At 41.4% G+C, this 25,571-nt stretch overlaps 1 protein-coding gene across 6 annotated transcripts in view; it reads right to left on the reverse strand.

Annotated features, from left to right (window-relative positions):
* Window positions 1-717: 717 nt before the first annotated feature.
* dnm1 (dynamin 1) overlaps window positions 718-25,571 on the reverse strand; it is a 54,493-nt gene continuing 29,639 nt past the window's right edge. For 2 of the 6 annotated variants that reach the window (XM_022769448.1, XM_022769445.1), the window contains 7 exons: window positions 8,595-8,704; window positions 7,768-7,879; window positions 7,425-7,439; window positions 6,690-6,860; window positions 6,348-6,589; window positions 6,012-6,215; window positions 2,950-3,695 (listed from right to left, as the gene is read on the reverse strand). In XM_022769448.1, the coding sequence (XP_022625169.1) occupies window positions 3,665-3,695; window positions 6,012-6,215; window positions 6,348-6,589; window positions 6,690-6,860; window positions 7,425-7,439; window positions 7,768-7,879; window positions 8,595-8,704 (885 nt within the window). In that variant the 3' untranslated portion in view covers window positions 2,950-3,664. Of the gene's footprint in view, window positions 2,348-2,949; window positions 3,696-6,011; window positions 6,216-6,347; window positions 6,590-6,689; window positions 6,861-7,424; window positions 7,440-7,767; window positions 7,880-8,594; window positions 8,705-25,571 lie in introns of those variants that run through there. The other 4 variants (XM_022769449.1, XM_022769447.1, XM_022769450.1 and 1 more) reach the window with 3 other exon arrangements.

Here is a 25,571-nt window from a genome sequence, read left to right on the forward strand (position 1 = left end):
GTGAGTGCTGGCATTTCCTTCACTAAACTAATTACCATTAGATAATTTTTGTTTGATTTTGACATGTACTTAAGACTTCAACTAACAATTCACTTCACTATTGATAACTCAGCGGATGATTTTCTTGATTATTTGTTAAGTCTGAGGAAAATTTTCTAAAGCTCAAGGTGACGTATACAAACAGCTTGTTTTGTCTGATCATCCAAACCCCAAACATATTTAATCTAATACCACAGAAGAGTTTTTTTTTTGTTTTTGTTTTTTTTAAAGAGCAAATATTTGCATTTGAGAAGCTGGAACCAGTTCATTTTTCATTTTTGGCAAAAAAAGAGAAATACATAAGCAATCAATGGACTGTCAAACTAAACGCTGGTTAATTTTTTATTGATCAATTGATTGACTTTCAGATCCACACATATTCCACATACCGTTTGGTAGCAGCAAGTCGAAAAACTGCAAGTCATAGGAAATGTCAGCGGATCATATTTGCATTTTGTCCTTTTTATTTTCTTTTTTTTTACTTCTACCTCTGGCTTTTGTTTGTGTTACTTCAAAATTAACATCTTTTCTTTCATAAGGTGTTTACATTTTTTTTTCTGATGCCCCCTGAACCCCTCAGTACATAAGCTCTCTGAACAGTTCCAATGTACCTGTGACGTTTACCACCATAAAGAGGAAAAGAACACGAAGAGGAAGCTTCTTTCAGTACACTGAGGTTTTAATGTGTTGACAAAGCACAGCAGTCCTGCAGAGTAAAGTCATCCTTTCATCCACATCAGTTTGAACAAGATGCAGGGCCTGGTTTCTGCAGGAGTTCACACATTCACACTGTATCTCCCTGCTCTTCTACACACAGAGAGAGAGAGAGACAAGAAAAAAAAAACCCTCTCTCCTACAACCTATAGTATCAAACAACCTGCAGACGTCCATATACATCACTGCATTAATATATTTTTTGTAAGTTTTTCAAATATTAATTCCTTATACAGATACTCATTTATTCATAATCATTTAAATATTCAGCAATTTCATACATTGCAGACTAATTTCTCTAGACAGTGGAAGTACAAGTCCCATAAGATGCACCACACATATACAGAATAACGCATTAAGATATGTCCATAATAAACTATTTAACGTTAAATAATGAGTAGGATATGCTTTATTGTGTTTGCTTTGCAGTCGTGAAGTCCTAAGATACATCATGGGGTGACTGAAGTGTTTCAGGTAGTTTGTAAATTACATCAATTGAGGTACAGAGATGGGCTCTGTTGTGGCTGGTGGGTTTTTGTCATCTTTTGTTTGGGGTCAAAATACAACACATCACACACTGACAGCAGAGTTCAGCGGATGGAAAAAGAGGTGAAAAGATGGGTTCGACTCACAGGCTCTCACACAGCAAAGTGAAGGTGAAACAGAAGGAGCGTTTGATAGTTTTATGCATAGACTGTGGCTGCTTTCATGTTCTCACTCACCCCCGTGACCACTGAGAGAGGGAAGAAAAGAAAAAAAAGGAGGAAAAAACAGAAAAGACATGGCAGATTATCAACCTGAAAAGTTTTCCTGTGAGTATATCAGAAGATTTTGATGCATGATGTGAACAGAGCTGACTTAAAAACTTTAAAAGGATGCATAAGGAACGCAGGGTGCAGCCCAGGCCACAGATGCCCTAGTTGAAAGTCTACTTGGCTCTTGTTTGACTGGTGGCATGCAGCTGTCTGCAGAAGAACATCCTTTATATTGCACTTTCAACTTAGATCCCACCTCCATAAGATAATGCAGTAACAACGTTTTCGTGAAGAGGAGAGGAGGGAAGTGGGAAAAGTGGGAAACCATTTTTCTTTGTTGCATAGGTTCTGTGGAAGCACAGACAACAACGTTTGAAGAGGTGGTTTTGTCACAGTTGTGTGAGATTACACTCAAAGTGATTCGATTACCCGAGAAAACACAGGTGGATTTAGTGGCAGTGAGGCAATCTGGACGCTACAACAAGCAAAAGGAAAAGAAAAAAAAAAAGGATCCAGACAGTCCATCACATGATCACTCCTCCTGTCCTACAGCAAAGGGAGGAAGAGGGAAAGCAAGGATGAAGAGCAGCAGCTCCCCTATCTGTCCAGATATCTGAAGATGAGGAGTCTGTTACCCCTCTTAATTCATTTAAGCCCTCCTCCCTTGTGTGTGTGAGTGAGTGAGTGATGGATGGTGCAGTCTGTTTCGCAGCTGATGGGCAATGGAGTTTTAGAAGAGAGGAGGTAAAAGAGAGGAAGTGGGTGGGGGGGGTTTCTTCTAAGAGTCGAATGGCGGCAAGGGGCTCTCAGGGCGAGAGGGCCCACCCTTGCTTGGCCGGCTGTTTCAGTGAAAAGAGTAGAAACAGAGAGAAAACAGAAGACCTTACACGATGAACGGGATGAAAAGAGAAACCCCGAAATCATAAAGGTGAGGAGACACCAGGGAAGTCTTTATGTTTATCTGCAGCTCATAATGATGGTAATGATGAAAAAAAAAATCGCAACATCTAAGATAAATACTGACTGTATGAATGGCACAGTTCTTCTCTTTGGATGTTTAGTTCTCAAGTACAAGCGGACCTGATTCAATGTGATTAAAGTGTGTCCTCGCCTGTGATTTTGGGGGACCACAATTACAGATCAAAACCTGAATACAACAGTTACAAACAAAACACAAGAGTTTCAGGGATGCAATATCCAGTCCAGTTCAGCTTGCATCGCCTCCCTTAAAGGAATACTCCACCAAACTTTTGTGTCTGACATGCTGTGAGGAAAAAAATAGTTTTTTAATAAGTAGAAATTAATTTAAAAACATGCATCATGCAGTATAATAACCAAGTCTCAGGTATCCCCTTGCTCAGTGCATCTTAAAAAACACTGACACTAACATAACTGAAGGATTAGTTATGGACTTTCTGATATTGTTTTGCAGTTTGGAGTCTTTTTTTTTTTTTTTTTTACTTCAAAAATAGCTTCCACTTTTGAAAACTCTGCTGAAAATGTTTTTTCTTCAGCATGACAGGCAATACAGAGCAATTCTGTGATACAAAACCTAACATCTTTTGGTGAAGTATTCCTTTAGAAAAAATAAGAATAAATCAGAAAAAAACATAAAAGAAAGATAAGATTAAACAAACGTTAAATAAGAGAATAATACGTCAGTCAGCAGCCAGAATACCCATAAGAAATGCTGGAGTATAATGTTATACTCAGGCAAAGTGTCATGCTAAAAGTCTCCTCCCTTAGGCTTAAAAGGAGGAAAAATATCTTGTGTGTGTTTGCTTGTTGTATATATATGTGTGTATTTATGTAAGCAGGTGTGCATGCATATGTGCGCATACACTCACCAGGTTGTTTCCTATCAATTATTTCATATTGTCTACATAGTTTATTTAAATTCTGAGGGTGCAGCATGTCGGTATGTAAGTCATGCAGGTGTGTTTCAAGTATTCTGCATCTCCGTGTGGAACAGAGGGTTTGTTGGGGAGTGAAACAGAGACATGGCTTGTTGTAAGGGAGAAGTAGAGGAGCAGGAGAAGGGAGCCAGCTCAGGTCAGGTGAGGCAGGAAATGACAGGAAGGTGGCGCTGTTGTCCATAGTCTCTTATCCAGAGGAGGGACGGGCGGACAAGAGGACGGAGGGAGGAGCTCAGAGGTCTAGTGGGTTGGAGAGGGTGGGGGTCTCCGACTGCCAGGGGACACATAAGCACAGACAGGAAGAGATACAAAGAAGAGAGGACAGGAACAGGTTGGATTAGTGTTTCCAAGGTTTTTGCTTATTTCTGGACCCCCGTGTGTAAATCCATGCACATACACTGAAGTACTGCACCGTCACTCACACGGACGACCACTTATATAATGAGATAACACAAGGATGAAACCTGAAGACATGACCAACACCACAGAGATATCAGGCTCATTTAACATGGCCACAATGCAGGTAATGTATGTTTGCAGTTGAGGCCAAAAGTAGGCAGCATTACTACATATTACAATGTCTTAGTACGGTATCATGTAGTTTTAAAATATTTTCATTTTAATTTCTGTAAATAATCCTATGGTGCTACAGAGGGTGAAAAATATTAGGAACAGCAATCAAGAAAAAATCCCTGAAAGGCGTACAAGAGTGAAAACAGCATATTGTCGGAAATTTTCAGTTTGAGGGCATCCATTTAATTAATGAATGAATGAATTAATGTGGTTTCCAACAAAGAAAAAATGTCACAGGTCACAAGATAATTATATAGATAAGTAAAAATCTATTTGCCAGTTTGTAACAGCGTTCTGATCGGTCGATTCATAGCTTTATTCTGATTGATTGGTTTGTAGCTGTTTTAATTGATCTATTTGTAGCCTTGGTTCTGATTGCGCAGTCTGTAGCAGCGTTCTGATTGGTCGATTTGTTGCTTTATTCTGATTGTTTAAATAAAGAGATTTTTAGAGGTCTTAAATGAAAAAAAAAAACTGCCTGGTATTTCCTAAGAAAAAGGCAAAAATCCACTGAGGATTACCTGCACACTCACAAACCTCTGTACTGAACAGTTATGTTGGCAGATAGGATGACTTTGAATGACAATATCAGACATTCAGAGACAAAGCTAGGGATGGGTGGGATGTTGTGGCATATACATATATATATATATATATATATATATATATATATATATCACATACAACATTGACACAAAACCAAGAATAATCTTCAGGTTTTGGACATTTGAGTTGAATTCTGTTTAACATGTTGCTGATGTAAACGGAGTAAAAATTCCTCTTTCCGGTTCTGACATACTCATACCCCTTTAAGAAACAACTTAGCATCGACGCTAAAATGCTGTGAGAAAAATCAGCTCACACACCGATGCAAACACACACACACTTGGTGTGTTTGCCCATGCAGCGCTCTAGGAGGAGAAAGGAAAAGTAAGAAAAAGGAAATGGCATGCAGTGAAAGGATGCGTTCTGAGAGGAAGCACAAGAAGGAAAGTGATGGTGGTGATGATGATGATGATGATGATGATGATAATGGTGGACAGTACCCAACGTACCAGAAACGTTATTCCTCACTGGTCAGTGATAGTGATTCTGTAGAAGGAACCATAGGCATGTGTGGGACAGAGGTGTGGTGAGGGACAGAGGGATGAAGAAAAGAGAAAAGGAGTGCAAACAGTTACAGTGCAGGAAATGACCAACGTCACATGTGCTCAGCTCTCACTCAGGACAGACCAGAACGCAGGAAAAATGGTTTTAGATGGAAAAGCATCAGCGCTCACAAGTTGAGGAATTTGAGATACTTGGATCTGATTTTGAGCCTGAATTTGCCAGTGAGAGCTTTGCTCAGCAACGTTAGTGTCCCCTGCGGCAAAAGAGGCAAGCTGCTACTCAACGCTACAATGAATCGGTCCAGGTTAAAAAAATTAGCTATCTCACAAACACAGGCAAGCACAAGGCAAAGATTACAGGTGCGGCGACGGATACAGTAAATGGAGAACAGAAAGGAAACCCTCATTGCAGTCACTGAGTGACTGTAAAGTCAAAGTATCTAAATCGTCCCGATGAGGACAGTGATGGGGTGTGTGTTAGCGATGAACAGTGGAGTGTTAGGTGTTGACAGTGATGCTTGGCAGCGTGTTGAAAGTTCAAAGTGGTGGCAGAGAGGTACCAACAAGTCAAGGTGAAACCAAAAGACACCAAGAGAAAAAGAACACGATCAACTGATGATGATAATCATATCACTGTCTATCCATCTATTCAGGGATCTCTATTCATCTATTCATCTATCTTCTATCACAACCAGTGCTCTCCACTTTCATTTACCTCCTTCATCCCCTCATCCAGGTGTCTTCACATCCCCCTTAGTAACAGAGAGTATCCACACTTCAGGTCGGATAGCTTGTCATAGTATTATAAGCTATGGTTTGGGTGTTAATGTCCTTGGATCATACTCTACGTTGGTGTGAAAAAGCGTTACTGGGATTCAAACACATTTTTTCATGCTCTCACTCACCTGGGCACGCTTGGGGGTGCGCGGTTAGGCCGGGAGGGCACGGTGGGTGGCGGCCCACTGTAAGGGTCAGGAGAAGCTCCAGGACGAGACGGGACAGGGGGTCCGCCAGCAGGAGGGGGTCCAGGTGGAGGACCACGCGAGCCTGGGCGGGCCGGAGGTCCCGGTGGAGCTCTGCGGTTTGGAGTTGGACTGGTGGCTGGAGACCTGGTGGAGAAGGGAAGAGAGGAACCGAGCAAATGTAAACTAGTGACGTCTGAGACAGAAAACACAATGCACTACACACACCCTTCAACCCCCTCTAATGCTCTTCCTCTGTCTATTCGCATCATGCCATACCTTCCTCCGGAGCCGCCCCGTTGCACCTGCAGCCAGGAGTCGTCCACAGGCGGTGGCATGGCAGTGGTTACGGTGGTAGTGCTGATGTCACCGATGATGCTCAGGGCCTCTCGCAGGGCGTAGTACATCCGCAGCATCTCGTCACGGTGCTGGGCTTGTTCCTGAGACTCCTCCATCAGCGTGTTCTGGTCGCCGCACGAGTACAGCTGAGCCAGCAGCTCGGCGTTGATGAACTCCTTCGTCTGGGCACAGAGAGAGAAACGTTTTGTGATGACAGTTCTAGTTTCAGAACATCTTCATCACCCCGGCCCCGCACCACAACCACCACCACCAGTAACTCACATTGTTGATCATGAGGTGCATGATGGTCTTGGGCATCAGGTCTCGGACAGTCTTGTTGACGATGGCCATGTAGGAGTCGACCAGGTTACGAATGGTCTCCACCTGCCGCTCCAGCTGAGGGTCCATGCTGTGCATGAAGTTGTCAGAGCTGCTTTCATCACCACCATCACTCTGCAGAGAAAAAATGTAGAGAGTTTTGATTGCACTGGGAAGAGTTGAAGAAACAAGAACTGTAAATGTGAGGCATCATAAAATAGAAAGAAATTGCACGGTAGGAAAAAAAATGCAAAATGGTCTTTTTTGTCTGATTGTTTTGTCCAGCAATGTAACAAAATCATCTCACATTCTTGAATTAAATCTCATATTTTCTTTGATTTGCTGGTACAGCCCTTTCCAAATGTGCTTATATATATATATTTTACTAATCCCATATATAATGGTATTATTATTAGAGGGAGTACTTTGGATAAAATGTTCCTTGTAAAAATGTTAAATTTGGTCACACTATGCATCCCTGTCTTTATGCTTATATAACATAACAATAAACTGGTTCTGAATGTAACACTGAATAACTGTTGACTGATTACCGCCAGCTAATCAAATCTAATGTGATGGCCAACAAATAAGTAGGGCTGCATTTCGATGATTTCTCTCTAGTTAATAGTTTTAGGCTGAAACGTTCAAAAGAAGACACAGTGATGAAGAAAAGGAACGACGTAGACCAAAGTAACGTACCTTTCCTTCCTTCTCCTACAAGGTCAAACAGCGATGAAAGATAAAAGACATTGAAAAGGACAGATACAGAATCACATGAGAGACATGACAACATTCAAATAAGACTCCAATTACACATCATCGGCAACAACAGCCTAGACGACTCGTACAAAAACAAACAAACCAATAATTAACTTTACTCTTTGTCTATATGATTGTGACAAGGTGGGAGTTAAGAATGTGTTTTACTGTACATGTGGTTTGGTGAACACACATTTTTAGCTATGTATGATTAAAGCAAACAAACAAAAAAACAAAACTAGAATGTAATACAATGCTGTGTGTGCTTCTAAATAAATCTTACCGTGACCCGTTCAGGATAAACTCCAGCTCTGAGGAAGGAGGCCTTCCATGCGTCGACATCTTCCTGACTCTCACAGGCCAGCTCCAGCTGACGGTAGTCCTTATAAACATTCCTGGGAACAAGTATTGCACTGTTGTACTTTACCTGAGTACTTCCATTTAAATATATATATATATATATATGTGTGTGTGTGTTTGAAAGACAAATATTGCACTTTTTTTTCTACTCTATTTTACTCTGTTGTATTTATATCACAGATATATAGTTAATAATTACTTTTCAATTTGAGATTTTACATTCAAAAGATACGATCATGTTATAGATTAAACTGCCCAAAAGTATAGAAAACGGTTAAATTTAGCTAATAATGTAATAATATAACACTGACAGGGGCCATTCTGCATGATTAGCACCTCTACTTTCATAAGTACACTTTGTTATAGATTCTTTTAGGACTTTTACTTTTACATGAGTATTTTCGTATTGTGGTATTTCCACTTTTATTGAAGTAACTTGTCCAGACATTTCTTCCACCACTGTCTTAAACTTTCAGCTTTAACTGCAATCTGCCATGAGAATTTTACACAGAAAACACATAAATGGAAAAGAAAAGTGGGCTGCAGAGCAAAGGCTAATGGTAACAGTTTCTTTTCATTGCTTCATTCATTTGCTTGTTTCTGTAATTATACATAATTGATGTATAATTGTGTGTGTGTGTGTGTGTGTGTGTGTGTGTGTGTGTGTGTGTGTGTGTGTGTGTGTGTGTGTGTTTGTGTGTGTGTGTGTGTATACTATATATTGATGTGCATGTGTGTCTGTAATAACACCTCTGTTCGGTGTTGAAGAGGGCGAAGATGTGCTTGCTGGACATGAATCCCTTCTCCACATCGCGCAGCTTCAGGTTGTCCACCTGCAGCATGTACTTCTTCTCTTTCTCCTGCAGGGGGCGACAGAGAAACGCACCCGTTACCCAGTGCATGTGAGGAAGGAGGAGGAAGAGGAGGAGGAGGAGGAGAGAGAGAGAGTGAGTTGCTCCATCGGTGAGGAATTTGGCCCTAAAGTAAAAATGGTCATAGAGATTTACAGTATCTGCACTGACATTGTGTATAAGAGCAAAAAAAATAAAGCCATTGTTGGCTGATCAATCTACTACTTGATATGTTGTACTTGATATAAGATTTTGCAGCATCAGCTTAACCATAATCAATGGCAGAAACCAGATATAAAGAGACGAAAAGAAGGCAGATGAAAGAAAATCAGGAGTAGACGCTCACATATTAGATTTAACAGCAGACAAAAAAAAAAGAGAAGAAAAAGGCAGGAGAGACGAATGGGAAAGTCGTACACAGTCCTCCAGTCTGTGGTTTTGATTACAGTTGTGAAAAAAAAAAAGGGTGAGCAACAAATGAGAAACACACACATGCAGAGGGGGGGGGGGGGGGGTGTTGTGCTTCCAGTGTAGAGATCTCTTGTCCTTGTAAATCTGCAAACAACATATGATATCCAGACATCCAACTATTTATGAATAAGGGAACCTCAAAGTTAGTCATCTCAGTCTGACACATGCCAGCCCTCTCTCTCCTCCCCTATGTCTCACACACACACACACACACACACACACACACACACACACACACACACACACACACACACACACATAAAAGACACACAAACGTGTTGCAGTTAAACTCCTTGAAGTCTATTGTTACAAAATTAAGTTTCTTTACTGAGGATGAATGTGCATGTGTGTGTGTGTGTGTGTGTGGGTGCGTGAATGTTTTACTAGCGACAGTAAAATTAGAATTCACAAAATGAGATGCCAAGAATAGCACAGGGTGAGTGAGTTTGTCTAAACATAGCTTAAAAATGCACACACACACACACACACACACACACACACACACACACACACACACGCACTTTGGTTGCAAACAGCACCTTTGAGTGTAGTCTCTAACTAACCTTAGAACCATCTGGATAGCTAACCATGGTCCTGCCCTGCCCAGCCCACTGTGTGTGTCTGTGTGTGTGTGTGTGTGTGTGTGTGTGTTTAAGGGAGAGTGTGTAAAAGAGAGAGACGGGGGGTGGGGGTGCGGTTGTGTGTGACCAAACTCCTTCATCAAAGGATTTACGACCTATGCAGCCAAATGGTCATATCCCCTAAATGTCTGTAAAAACTCTCTCTCTCTCTCTCTCTCTCTCGCTCTCTCTCACACACACACACACACACACACACATATATAAACACACACACACATTTGGCAGCGCCAGTACACCCAGGTGTCCTGCTATAGAAAAAAAAAAAAAAGAAAAAAAGAAAAAAAAGAAGAACTAAACAGGCAGTCGCCCAGACTGCTGAATGCTGACATCAACATTTATAGTGGCGGTGAGGGCAACGAGGTCCCCCGTTCTCCGTCTCTGGTCTATTCAATATTTCTCAATATTTGCCTTCCTCCTTTTCTCCTTCTCTCTTCATCTTTTTTTTCCCTCCTCTTTTCCCTTGTTCCCCTCACTCTCTGGCTTTCCCTCTCCCTGGGAGTGAGCAGCCTTGGACTGATTCATACATTTTCCTCTCCTCTGGCCAGTAAATCCAGTCAGGAGAGTTGGAAGCAGGAGGGGTGGGGGTTGCGTGCGGGGTGGTGGGGTGGGGAGGGGTCGGTTGGGTGTGGGGGTGGGGGGGGGGGGGGGGGGTGGGGTGGGGGGGGGCTAGTGTGTGAGTGTGTGCATGATGTGGGGAAAGTACAGAGAAACTGAACTCCTAAAGCAGTGGCAGAAAGGATATATGACAAAAGAAACTTGATGTAATAAGTTACATTATCATTTTGTATTAAGGTAGTAAGAGCTGCTATTTGGGTGTGAGAATAGTTGAAGAATTGAGTTTAGTGCACGTATAAACAAAAAAGAAAAACCGATAAGAAAGCGTGCATATATGAACGTTATTTTAACGTCATACACAGACTTCTGAAACGCAGTTTAGGCAGATTATCGAGGTTTTTCTCTGTGCCAATCAAGCCCATCTTGCATGTGTGTGTTTTTATGTGTTTTGGGGAAGTTGGGGATTGAGCACTTTCCCATATGTTCCCATAAAATCCAGTCAGCATGAGCAGGCAAAAGTATTTCAGATTTCAGACACTGAAGACACGAGAAAACAAAGTCACACGTACACACATACAGATGCACAGATATGAGAAGGAAACACACCCTTTATTTGACTTTTGTCTGCAGCGCTTTACTTCAGTGAGAGTGAATCAGAAAGATGCACGCGCGCGCACACACACACACACACACACACACACACACACACACGGCCAGTGATGCAGGCTATGGTTTTGCACTACTGGGCTTGTCAAGAGACTTCTGTTCAGTTTACATTAATCACCATGGTAACAGCTCTGGTGTAATACACAAAATATGTGTATTCATGTGTGTACAATCTACAGTGTATGCATGTCAAGATTGCATGCAAGGAGCAAACTGGGAGTGAAATGGAGTTTTTTCGAAAACTAAAAAGCCATGACTGCTACATTGCACAAAAAAAAAAAGAGAGGAAAATAAATGCAGTGTTTCTGCATTTTCGCCAGAGCCCTAGAAACAAACGGGTGATTTGATTATACAGATGTATCTAAGAATATGCACCATGTAATCACAGTATCAACTGAAGTAATGAAGTCATTAATACCTCCAGACTTCTATATTAAGTACTTTCGGTTTTTTGTCTGTAATCTTACTTTCTGTCTTTACCTGAATGTGTGACATATTATTATTAACTTACTAACTCACAGCAGTATAATTGCAGCCCTTTGCTGCGAGTCCCTTTTCCTTCATGAGCCCCTCCACTGAGAGTCTGTTCTTTCCTGGGAAAGCCTCTTTCCACTGCTTTTGGAAGGCGCTGCGGGTGGAAATGTTTTGGACGATGTCATGTCCATGGCGCCTCATGTCCACTGCAGCATCCAAACATATTATGCTCACAGCAATAAGGAAGCGTTTGGTGAAGTACTCGCCACCTGTAAGAGTCCGTGTGGCTCCACGGATGTCGTATAACTGGCTCTAACGGCTGCACTGTGGTGACTCAGCCCGGCGTTCAGCAACATGTCGACAGTACGACTAGGGCGGAAGTTTTGAACCATGGTATCCAAAGTAAGATGTGCCCGCTGCTGGATGAAGGTGTTGGAGGTTCAGGGTGCAGCCCTGTTTCCTCCACCAACCTCTAATGTACTGACTGTGTAAACTACAGTAAAATATACACCCAGTGGCCTCTTTATTAGATACACATGTACAGTCTATTGTAATTCAACATAACAGCTCTACTTTGATAAAGTTTAAAATGTTACGTTTTTGTTGACATTATTGGAAATGTGCAAATTCATTTATATGTTTATTATCGGGGTCCAAATAAAAGGTGTTTCTAATATTTTGTCATCCAATCATGAGGTGGACAGAATGTTAGAAACACCCCTGATTATAATGCAGTCCAGTACAACACCACCACCTACTATGACCTCGGTGCTAAAACATATAATTGAATTAACACCTCTATGACTGTGTCAACCAAAAAAAAAAACTCATAATTATAGGCATCATAAACTTTACAGCAGAACAGGTGTATTGGACTATATTAGATATTACAGATGTACCTAACAGTGGCAACTGATACGTCAGTGTGACCCCGATGCTCGGGGTGGGGCAGTGGACCCACCAGCAGCCATGAAGGCCTACTTACTTAAAAATGATTAACACTGATTCTGGAAAGACATGTTGTATGATTTTTTATGTTTTTTTTTTCATTATTCCTAAACACTATAAATTCAAATTACAATCACCTTGGAAACAGAAATCAGAGAGTAGAAAACCTGAGTTAGCTACCACCAGAGCTTGTTGAGAAAATGTCTTTTTATAATTTGTGAACTAACTAACTGTGAACTAACCCTTTGACCTGGGATGCTGGGTTTAAAACCTATAACAGTTGACATGCGCAGTCTTTTTTTTTTTTTTTTTGGCATACAACATTATACTATTCTCACTCATCCATTCACCGACCTACATTACTGATTTTCACATCCGTTCATTTTTGTAAATAGTTTAATAAATTCTTTTCATTTACACCTGAACCATGGTGTGATGTGTGATATGTCCTTTTTGTCTGAACCTCTACACATTCAAAATTTTTTCCTCTCATTCACACACACACACACACAAACACACACACACACACACACAGGAGACGAGGCAGTGCGCTTTGTAGTTAACCTGTGGTGTTTGGAGCAGCGTGTATGCAAAGTACTTTCCATGGTTTTGTTTTGCTGGTGAGTAATAAGGCTAATTATGAAAAGGCAGAGGAAGTTCACTTCTGGATTCATAAAGGCACTTCACCACTGTGCACACCTTCCAAAAAAACACGTCTCAAAGACTCAAACATGATTTCAAAATGTGGCTGAAATATGGCCTCCCACACCCACACACACAAACACACGCACACACACACACACACTCACACACACACACACACACACACACACACACACACACACACACACACACACACACACACACACACACACACACACACACACACACACACCGAACACCAAAAACGCACACACGGGGGCCTTACGTAATCAGTATCCAATTAACACCTTGAAACAAATCTGAGCAGTTTGGTGGGCAAAACCAAGAAGATAGTCGTTAACGGCATCCATGTTGTTTTAAGAGGCTGCATGTCTCAGTGTGTGTGTGTATGTGTGTGTGGTAGTGCGTATGTTGACGGGAGTCTGGTGACTTGGGCCATGCTTCAAAGGGCTGCGGAGAACCCGCACGGCATCTGGGAGCAATAACGCTGCTTCTAACCCTTCATTACCACAAAGACTGGGCCCTGGGTGGCAGCCAACGGCAATTTTCACAACCCTCCTCCTCACCTCCCTCCGTTTTTCTTTCCCTCCATTCTTCTGCCATTCCCCTATTGAGTTCTTACTTTAAAAAAAAGAAAAGAAAAAGAAAAGAAACACAGAGAGCAGTTCTGTAAGTCTTACATGATGGGGATGTGGAAAGAGGTAAAAAGAATGAGACTCGTTGGGTTTGAAGCTCTTGTGGAAAACCTTGTTTAGCATCTATGCTCAACACCAAATTAGTATGGTTCAGTCCAATTAAACTAGTTTATAAAGAACTTTTGTCACAGAAAATCATATTTTATGAACATAATTAACTTTTCCAGATAACTCTACAGATATGACTGGTTCTGCATATAATCAAAAACCCACTAACACATGCTTATTCAGTGTTTGGTCTATGAGTAATATGTCTTTGAGAAACAGCATCTGAAGAAACTTCATTTGACTTAATCCCATTTGGACTTCATTTAAAATAAATTACGAACATTGCCAACATTCAAATCAGTGACAGCGAACAATATAGCAGAGAAAATTACGATTGGGAACAGCTAGAGTGGAGCTATTCTGGAACAATGTGTAAAAACACACAGCTGTTCATGACTCATCGAGCTACAAGGTTGTGCAATAATGCAAATAACAAATCACCTTGGGCAGCGTGCCAGTGTCCACACTTTCTACTACTTCATATATCATGCAAAGTGCTACTAGATAACAAATCTAATCTGACGTGTCCAGTTTCACAGGGATAAAAACATAAATTCGCACTATTTCTTCTTATCACAAATTCAGAGTTTAATGTGTCTTATGTTTTATTTGGCTGCTGGAAACTTCATTGTCCAATCTCAGCTGATTCTGCCTCCTCATTTCTCTCTTAAAAAGTGACAGCCTTTGTGCTCCGCTAAACTCTTCCTGTGGGAACGAGCGCAAACAAAAATAAACGTCTTCACGGAGAAAGGAAACGTGGTGTCTACATGACAATGACACATTGAGACAGCGATCCGGTCGAATGTGGGCTGGCAGGTCAGTGGCACCTTCCTGTTTAGCAGCTAATTGCTAAGCAGTTAATTGTCTGCTCTGCGTTTACTTCTGCAGAAGGTCAGTGTAACAACCTTCGGGCCAGCCAGGACATGTGATCAATCATCGGTGACCACCAAAGAGTAAGAGGAGGAGGAGGGAGGAGGGAGGGGAGACCCCAGTCCACTAACCACATAAACACATGTGAAAATCCCCACACGTCTACGGACTCTTGTCTGATCGAGGACAAATGCTCTGTTCAACCTGTGTGTGTTTGGTGTGTGTGTGTGTGCGTACTTGGCACAAGGCTCTCAGTAAAAGTGAAACTTGAGGAATATTTCAAAGTTCCCTCAAAAAAACTCATGTGAACTTACATTTGTAAATGTATATGCTTATATTCATGTGTGAGCATGTGAAATTACTTAAAAATCCATGTCAAAATGACAAATGAGGCCTGTGAATCATCTCTACGTCTTCACATGTGAAACAAATATTATCAGATGTGATGGGGGGTACATAAAATATGCACTATTATGGACCTACAAACCAAAACATTCACCTTTTGAGGTAAACACATGATGTCAGAATACACAGAGGTAAAACGTTCACATATGAGTCCAAAATGCAAACATGCTTTGAACTCACACATGGGGCTTCATGTGCAATGATTTTGCTCCTGACACATAACAGTCTCTTGACCATCAGCAATGCATAACCCAAACATAGTGGGAGCTCAATTAACAGCTAAAATATTTTTTATCCTAAAATGAACTGCCAGAATATAAAATCTGCACCTCTAAGTCAAACTTGTACACATACTACACACAGGGTAAAACACACAGGGTGTGTTTGAACTGAGTGATTTTTATGACATGATATGTGCCAATGGTTGTCAGTTCCAAGGGTGGAGAGGGATTTTTTTTAACATAACACATATACAGTAAATTTTATTCTTGTAAAACTTGATATTTATGAACATGAAATCTCTCACTTATGTCAAGGTTCAAGATCCAGTTGTATCTCATTCATGAAATCATGGAAAAGTCAGTCATTAGGACAAAATATATTAAAAAAATAATACTACATAACAAAAAAGAATAAAGTTGCCATAAATACAGATACATGCAACATGGGAATAAATTCTTCAAATGCTATAAAACAACCACAGAATACCAGAAATATGTATCAGGTCTTAATAAACACTGGCAGCCCTCCTTCAAAAGAGGGAGTGAGCCCGCAGAGTCTCACCACACACACACACACACACACAGAGAAAGAGAGAGAGAGAGAGTAAACAACATGCCAACATACATTAAATCCACACTGCGGTTTCTTTTTTATCTGTCCTGTGTCTGTTTGGGTCTAATCCTGGATTTTGTTTCTCTAATGATTTTCGTACTGACATGATGTTGTGGATCTGTGGATATACAGGGAACAATCAGGGGAAAACGATAATTTACATAAAGAAAAACATACATGACTCATTTATTCTCATCAGTCAGACGAGATAAACTCGGAAATATCCACAAACCAGCCTTTGTACCTCCTCGGCTCCCTCAGACATGCTGCGGTCATCACTCAGCTCTTGCTTCTCTTTTACAGTCTCTAACCCACTTTTTCTATTGTTTTCTTTTACAATGTGAGACCATTATTTATTCATCACTGGTTTGGTAGAATTGTTACAATTCTTTCATCATATTCTCCATTAAAAGTTTCAGTTTTCTTTGCCACATCCATGCTCTTTTTTCTTTTTTTTACCTTTATTAAATTCTGTAGTTTTACACCTCAGACAGTCAATTCTGTCTGTTTCTAACCTTTGTGTACCTTCATGTAGGCTGTGCCTGACATCTCTGAGCCTTGTATTCTTTATATTTAAAAAGGCAGCTGAAATAAGCAAAGATGATCAAGCTGGCTTCTTTTTTGTTTTGTAAACAGTAGTATAGATATCAAGTACAGACTTTGCTTCTGTTCAAAAGTATAAAATATATAAAAAGCAAGCCTTAGGGATTCAAGTGGGATTAGGAGCAATGTGGAAAATTATAATAAAATGTAATGAAATTAAACATACTTTTATAGTTTCGTCAGCGTATCTTAAAGGAAATATCTGACATTTTGGGAAATGCACATATTCGCTTTCTGGTTGAACAAAAACAACCCGACATATAACCCATACCATAAAATGGTGAGTTGTTATTTTTACACTTTGGTTTTTTGCACAGATTAAACAAAAATCATATAACATGTTAACTAGTGAGCTTTAGAAATGCTGCTAGGTGGATTTTGACCGTTGGACAGAGACAGACAAGATGTTTCCAGTCTTTATGCCAAGCTAAGCTAACCGGCTGTAGCCCTATATTATAACACACAAAATGAGAATGATATAAATGTTGTCATCTAACTCTCTGCCAGAAAGCAAAGAAGCTTATTTCCCAAAATGGGTATCTTATTCCTTACACTTTGACCACACCACTATCTTTTTGGACAATAGTTGAAATATGCTGGACAGTTTCTTGGTTTCTTATTTCCACAGAGAAATGATAATGACATGATATAAAACCAAGCTATTATACGGATCACATTCGTCTTTTCCAACAAGAATAATAGCTATTTGACATGCTATCTCATGAGCTATTTAGAAAAAACTAGCTTCACCAAAACACAGCTGACTGATGACACTCGCATGAAATACAAGGGATCACATTTTGGGGGCGGCCTTTATGGGGTTTGGCCGGTGTGTTATACACACTCTCAAATAAATCTACAGCACAGTGTTCACAAACTCAGCCTCGCCGCACTGATGCAAACACACAAAAGATACAATTACACCCACATAAACTGACAGAGTCATCCGCCTTAATGCAATATCAAAATACGAAGACGGGAAAAGCAAAGTCAGAAACTTGAGGTTTTTCGTGACGGTATTAACCGGCAGTATTTTCATGACAACACAGAATAACGTGGAATCACAGATTACACTTGATGTGTGTGTGTGTGTGTGTGTGCATACTTTCTCAGTATTTCTGGCTTTAATGAGTAAGAGTTTGAGAAGGAAGCTGCCTGCCTGGTCATCCAAACAGTGGAAACAATGTTGGTGCAACCGCAGTGCTTCCCCCACCCACCCATTAAAATGCACTCCTTTCAATCCCTGAACCCGAAACTAAACTGCAACAATCATCCAGTGAGGATTGATTCATGTCATTATCTCTTTTTCTGGTTTGTTTCTCAGACACATTTGATGTTTTTCTCTCTCTCTCCGCTCTTTACCTCCTTTTTGCCCCACGTTTTTAAGTTCTTCATCCCTCTTTCATCTCCATTCTCCTCTCCGTTTCTGTCACTTTCCCCTCCACATCCCTCCGTCTCTGCCAGTACTGCTGACTCGTCTCTCCTGAGATCAGACCTGCTTTGATTTGGAGCTCAGGTCGGAGCTCAGAAACCATAGCTAAAACAAACACACTGCCTTGGCCACCTCTGCACACACACACGCACACACACACACACACACACCCACCCATACACACACACACACACAAACACACGCACACACACACACACACCCACCCATACACACACACACACACAAACACACGCACACACACACACCTGGAAACACTAGCATTAATTACTCCTGCCAGAAGAACCAAACCTAAACACGACTGTGTGAGTGTGTGTGTGTGTGTGTGTGTGTGTGTGTGTGTGTGTGTATGTGTGTGTGTGTGTGTGTGTGTGTGTGGGTGTGTGAAACGAAGGTGAAGGAGGTAAATTTTGACTACAGTATGTCTTAACTGTGAGTCACACAAACTTTTCCTCCTCGTCCAAACACACACACACACACATACATACACACACAACCTCTCTTGCTCTGCTTCTGATTTACCAGTATTATGTCACCCCTCCAACCAACCCCCAAACCACCCCACCCCCCACCACCTTTGTATTTCTTTTTGTGCGTCCGCTTCCCGCCTCTTGTGTGTGTGTGTGTGTGTGTGTGTGTGTGTGTGTGTGTGTGTGTGTGTGTGTGTGTGTGTGTGTGTGTGTCGGGAAGGCTGCAGAGCTGCATAAAGGGCTCTTTATTCGAGTCGGACAGGGAGAGGAAATCAGCTTTAGAAGTAAAAACAGAGGGAGCAAGAGAGAGATGGAGACCACAGGGCTGCACATCTGGAGTTATTACAAGGCTTCCTCCTGCTTGCCAAGAAAACGCCGACATTCCTGCCCTGGCTACAAAGACCATGGAGCCTCAGCTCTCATCCAGCCCCACTCCTACACACATATCCATCACTCAAAAACCACATATGCACTCACATGTACCATAAGTAGAGATGCACATAGACTGGATGGGAAGGGAAGAACATGCAGATGCTTAATATGCCTCCACGTGAGCGCACAAACGCAGACATCCTCCCATCTGCCCACATACGCTTCCACTAAAAAAGTTCCCTCCGTCAGCAGCCAATCCCTCACTCCCTTTCTAAACTTTACAACACACATGCCAAATGAATGTGTCTCACTTCCTGTTCACCTTTGACCTTCCACTTTCTCCCAAAAAGTCAGTGAAAAAAAAAAGAAAGAGGGGGGGGGCAGACAGAAGGAAGGAGGGGAGAGAGGAAGGAGAAGAAGAAGAAGAGAGGAGAGAGGAAAGGAAAAATGGGGGGCCGGCGAGCTCCTCCTCCTTCTCCCTCCATATCTCCTCTCTCTCTCGTTCCTTTTTCTCCTTCTGTCTCTTGAAGGGGAAACTTGGTGGCTAGTCCTTTGCCACGTTGAGCCTCTAGCCGGTTCACCTTGCTCGCTATTAGAGCGCCTTTTTCTCTCTCTCTTTTTTTTTCCGCTCTGGGAAGCTTCGGAAGACAAATCCAAAAAAAGACGCAGAGGTAGCATTTGAACACAATCTGCAAGGTTTTTGGCTCAACAGTGCGGCAGTGTTGAACGAAAGGACGTCAGGAGATGAAATGGCGGTAACTAGCCAAGAACGAGACGAAACAAGTGCCAAGCAAAAAAGAAGAGACTTCTTTCAAGACAGTAAGATGTGAAGAAGAGAAAGGATGATCATCCAGTCACAGGTATTCCCTCCGCAAGGAGAAACTTCTTTCCGTATGTCATGTGTCAAGGAGACTAAATGTTAGAGTGTTTTAGTGGGAGGTGTTGGGTCAGACTTGGCTGAGACTTGGCGTGAGCTCATCTGACCACAACTATTTCCCTGATCAGTTACTAACCAGGAACTAAGAGCACTGACAGCCTCATCTTATCAGTTTTTTAAACAGTTTGTAAAACATCCTGGCCTTTATTTATTTATTTTTGGCCCGGGGGTCAGCGGGGGCAGACAGAGTTTAGGTTGTGTAAATTTGAGCTAAATGGGGTATGACCTTGTGTGTATACATTAATGCTTGTCTCTGTATTTTTGTGTGTGAATCTTTTTTCAGTAAACACACCTGGAAAAGTTTTTTGCCAAGAAAATGGTACTTTTCCTCAAACTAATAATTTCTCGGTTGAAAAAGAACTTAATTGACAGTAACTGACAGTTTTGACCAATAATACCCCTGACAATTCACAGAAGGCACCGATTAAATCATCAGATTTATTAAATGATTGTCATTAGTATTTGGTATAGCCAACGTTTTGGTTTCCTCCAGAGCTCGGTGAGGAATGCTGCTTCTCACAGGAGGGAATGTCGTTGAATCTACCAATCAGTGGCTATCACCTCTGTCTAACCTCTCCACCTCCCTGTTGGCCCCCCTTCATCCATCCCTCACACGCTGTTTCTCCTCCTGCTCGCTCAATCAGCCTAATCAGCACTTTGCAGGACTCAGACTGTGAGAGCAGGAGGAGCTGGACTCAAGAGTCTGATACTGGATTCACAGTGAGTATACACTTTACTGTGTATGTGTGTGTGTGTGTGTGTGTGTGTGTCTAACAGCGTCTTTGCCCTGAATGTGTGAGCATGGGTAAAAGCTTCTCCACAGCATCCTCCAGCCGCCCAGCCCGCCTGCCCAGTGTTCAGACTACCTGTTCAGGAAGTAGTGGTTGTACAGTAGTCTGCACATTGGTTAGGCTGGCCGGGGAAGCACGGGACGACTCAAAGACACTAAAAGAGAGAGAGAGAGAGAGAGAGAGAGAGACAACGTTCGAAAGGGGCATCAAGCAGACACGAGCACATCAGGCTGTGGGAACACGCAGCACCACCCCTCGTCCATCTGGACGAGGCCAAGCGCAAGCCTAAATAAAGCATCCAAAGGCCCCACCACAGAGGCCTGGCCCTCGCCTGGCATGGATTTATGAAAGACGGATACATAAGTCCTAAAGTTTTTTTTAAACTAGTTGCTATAAAGAGAAATGAGATTATACTTTATTTTGCTTTGTATAGTTTTTTTGTATTGCTTGATTTGTCATTGACCTAAAAGTGAAATCTGATGAAGATAAAAAGATTTAAAAAAAATAAAGATGTTTGGATATCTATCTGACTCTGTTTCTATTTTTCTTTCTCAAGCAGATTAAAAAGCAATTAAACAGTCACAAAACTTACACCTATGATAATACACAAAATGGGAAATTCCATATTGAACTACAGAATTATATAAATATATTTTTTTTAAAAACATATAAATATAAGTGACATTCTCAACATATTGTTGTTTCTTTTTCTACAAAACCAAAAGATCTAAAAACTGAGAACTGAAACCAGAAAAAGTTCAACCACACACAAAAAAAATGAACACTTACCCAAAAAGATAACTAAAACACACAGTAAACCCCCAACATCACACTGCACTCTTGACCAAAATGTACAATTACGTCTCTGCCGTCCCTGCATCAACTTGTGGCTGCTTTACCTCAAATGACCATGTAATGTGCAGAGAGGCAGGAAGCCACCATAAAAAAATAAAAAAAAATGCTGAAAGAGCAGCCACTCTGTCATTGTCTGTTCGCCAGGCTTTGTATAGCTCTCCCAAAAAAAGACAGAAAATTGTTTGTGGCTTTACTGTTTGTAGGTGACGTCATGTGAACCGTAACAAGTCTAGCAAGACCCCCTGTTTCGTTTTCTATTATGTTTTCTTTTCTGCTTCTTCTTCGTCGGGGGCCGCAGTTTGACTCCCAGCCTGCGTGTCTCTGATAAAGTGAACCCACTGCGTATGCCGTTTTGAACCCCTTATCTGTCTAAAATACACAAAAGCAAAGTAGAGGGCAGACACATTCACACGGTGTCCCATCACAGAGCATCGTCTACAGGAATGAAAACCACAAACCAACCTGTTTCCATTTAGAGCCCTACCACCATGCACACAAGCTTTTTTTGAAATTTAGTCACTGCCCCGGGAACAAGCACACACCCACATATAAGTGCATGCACATACACAGCAAAAAAAGGCAAACACACACACACGCACAAGCACACACACACACACACACACACACACACACACACACACACACACTATAGCAGGCTGCATGTTTCTGGTGAGTGCGTTTAAAGCAGCAGTCTGCTGTTTCCCCCCAGGATGTTTACAGCTGGGATCACCAGGCGAGTCTGGCTTTCTGGCAGCTTTACAGCAGGACCAGGGAAACCCGGGCAGACACACACACACCCAGGCAGACACACACACACACACACACACACACACACACACACACACACACACACCCTACACAGAAGTACTAAGAGCCAAAAGGGCACCCAAAGAAAATAGATCCTACAACCACTAAAGGACAGAAAAGCCATTTATTCTGTTTGTGTGTCTGTGTGTTAATGTCAACAGGGAAAATATCTTTGTACACATGCGTGTATAAATTTAGGAATCTGATTCATACGATTATATGAATATCACATGTGCTGAGAATCTATAACATCACAGTGGTGTCTGTTTTTTTTTAAGTACATTTTTGTTTTCTTTTCAATCATTTTTTTTCTCGGTTTACTGTACATCTCGCTCCCTCTCTCTTTCTCCCTGCTTTGGGGAGGCTTTTAGCCTGATTCAAAGAATCGGCATGTCCTGTGGTAATACAGACCAGAAGGTTTCTAGAAACACACACACACACACACACACACACACACACACACACACACACACACACAGACACACACACACACACGCATACACATTCATGCACACTAACCAAAACATCCTGGCACCACTTGTTGGGTTGAAAGTTATTATTAGTGTCTAGGGGTGTGTGTGTGTGTGTGTGTGTGTGTGTGTGTGTGTGTGTGTGTGTGTGTGTGTGTGTGTGTGTGTGCGCTTGTGTGTGCGTGTGTGTGCGTGTGTGTGTGTGTGTGTGTTGGTTGCCAGACTACAGCAAGGGTTTTCCCCATGACGAGAGGCAGCCAATAAAACGGCGCTGTGCTGTTTTGTCTGTTAGTATAAAGAAACATGTCAATGTGTTTGTATAAAACTGCACAAAAAGATGCACAAAATCTGTTTTTCTCTGCAGGCAGTCATATGTTTTTTTTTTAAACATTTTTTGTGCCATTAATCTTAACATAAAACTGTTTCCAGCTTTTTATCAACTGTGTGTATTTTGGCAAGTATCCACCCAGGTGCACATGTAAGTATAAGCCCTCATGAGTACTCTAACCTCTAGTGTGTGTGTGTGTGTGTGTGTGTGTATATTTGTGTGTGTGCATGTGCATGTGTGTGTTTGAATGCGTGTGTGTGCGTGTGACTGGACTGTATAAAAATGTTCAACTTGGATAGGAAACATAATGGAAAGTTCCTTTTTTTTCTGTCTCATTTTCCTGTTCTTTTCTTTCTGCAGTGCTGTGGTACCCTTCAGCCGTGGCGCTGAGCTTCAACACCAGCACTGTGTGTTGGTTTTGGGTCTCCCCGCGCCCTCGTTTTTTTTCCATGTTCAAATAAATATACAGCACAAGCAGGGAGGGAGAGATGGAGGGAGGGGACAGAGTAGAACAAGAGGGTGACAAGGAAAGACTGAGACAGAAAGGGAATGGACAGATGGATGCGGGGAGATGAGGATGAAGAAGAGTTTGTTCTGGATTTTGGGATGAAGTTTTGAGAATGTATTAAGGAACGATGGGAAAAAGGTAAGAAGGGAGGATATAAAAGTCCACCAGTTTTCCACCTCCTCCACCTCCTTGCCTTCCCCCTCTTCTCCCCACTTTCTCTCCCTTCACATGGTCCTTGTTACTCCTGCTGCTAACCAGCTAACAAGAGACACTCCTGTCTCCTCCCCTCGTCTCCCCTACAATTCAGTCCCTCTCTTACTCTGTGCCCCTTCTTTGAAATGAAGTAAGTTTATTAGAAGCAGCTTGTGTGTGTGTGTGTGTGTGTGTGTGTGTGTGTGTGTGTGTGTCTGTGTGTGTGTGTCTGTGTGTGTGTGTGTGTCTGTGTGTGTGTGTGTAATTGGGAACAGGGCAGGGCAGGGGGCTCTGGTATGCACATGTGTATGCCAGCTTCGGTGTCTGACATACTGGGCACACAACACACAGCTTTAACACACACACACACACACACACACACACACACACACACACACACACACACACACACACACACACACACACAGCCTTATGTCAGCGAGCTGAGCGGCTGTGGCTAAGGTCTGGAGACAGTGAGACTGTGGCTACCTCCTAATAGTTCTGCAAAGCATCATGGGACACCGCTTTGACCAGTCAGCCCAGTAACAAAGCATGTAGGGTCAAATCATGTCTGTGTGCAGAGGACAACCACTGAACTTGACCGATAGTCATATTTGCCGGTGGGATGAGCTGGAATGACTTTTGGACCAGAAAGTGGAAAAGAAACTGGTGGAGAAAAAACACTGAAATAATTCTGCTGGTTTTGTAATTTGCTGGAAAATATGATACAACTGCTGTTGTTACATTAGATGCATAGTTTTTGGGTGATGATGTCTCAGGTTGTGCAGTAAAGATGCAGATACATTGCTCTTGCAGTAAAATGTCACGTCTCAGTGTACCACAAAGTATTAGTCAGGTTACAAGATTACACAATAGTCAGTGGAGTTTATTGGAATGAAAATCACTCGGTTGGAGTTATGATTGAAATTTTTTTCCAAACATGCAATCCAATCAATCACACCGCTATAACCAATCCAGCTTTAGACTGAGGAAGGACCAACTACCTAATTAACATACGGACACAGAAATAAATAAATAGATGTAGATATAAATAAATAAATGTAGAAATACATAAATAAATACATAAATAAATCCTGAAATGCAGAAATAAATAAATGTATGAATGAATAAATAGATAAATAAATAAACGTAGAAATACATATATTTATGTATTTAATTACTCATTTTGGCATTTATTTATTTATTTATTTATACTTATGTAATTTTTTCTCCTTCATAAATAGAACCTGTTTGATCCAGAAACTCCAACTCAGTGACGAGGCACTCTCCTGACCTATAGTGTAAATATTATCAGTCAGTCAGTCAGTCAGTCAGTCAGGGACATTCCCAATTATAGGACTGACCCTGCTGTTGTGGTCCAGAGGGCAATAACAACTTTATTTTTTCAACTGTAAAATGTCTCGCTAACTACATACTGTATACCTCGGCTACAACGCTTTAATAACTAAATCATAAAAGTTTTTGTACGATGTATGTAAAGAAAAAAGGCAATATCTTGTTATCAGATTTTGAATCTTGGTATCAGCCTCAGAAATTCAGTCATACTGTGTTTGTATTCCAATAATCTATTATCCTGTCAAATGCTTTTTTTAAGACGTCACTTTTAATAATTAAATTGTAGTTTTGCCTGTAATTTGCTGCAGTCAATTCTGCAGAGTTTTTTCTTTTCCCTTTTTAGGCTGTTTTTTGTTTTCTTGCTAAATACCCACCCTCCTGCAACAAACTTTTACGTGCGCTGTCACATTATTTTACCAATGTTTTGTGCTGCAATGTTTTTAGCAAACACAACAAAGCAGAGAAAC

The sequence above is a fragment of the Seriola dumerili genome, unplaced genomic scaffold, assembly GCF_002260705.1.
Source record: "Seriola dumerili isolate Sdu_G_001 unplaced genomic scaffold, Sdu_1.0 BDQW01003009.1, whole genome shotgun sequence".
Lineage (NCBI taxonomy): Eukaryota > Metazoa > Chordata > Actinopteri > Carangiformes > Carangidae > Seriola > Seriola dumerili.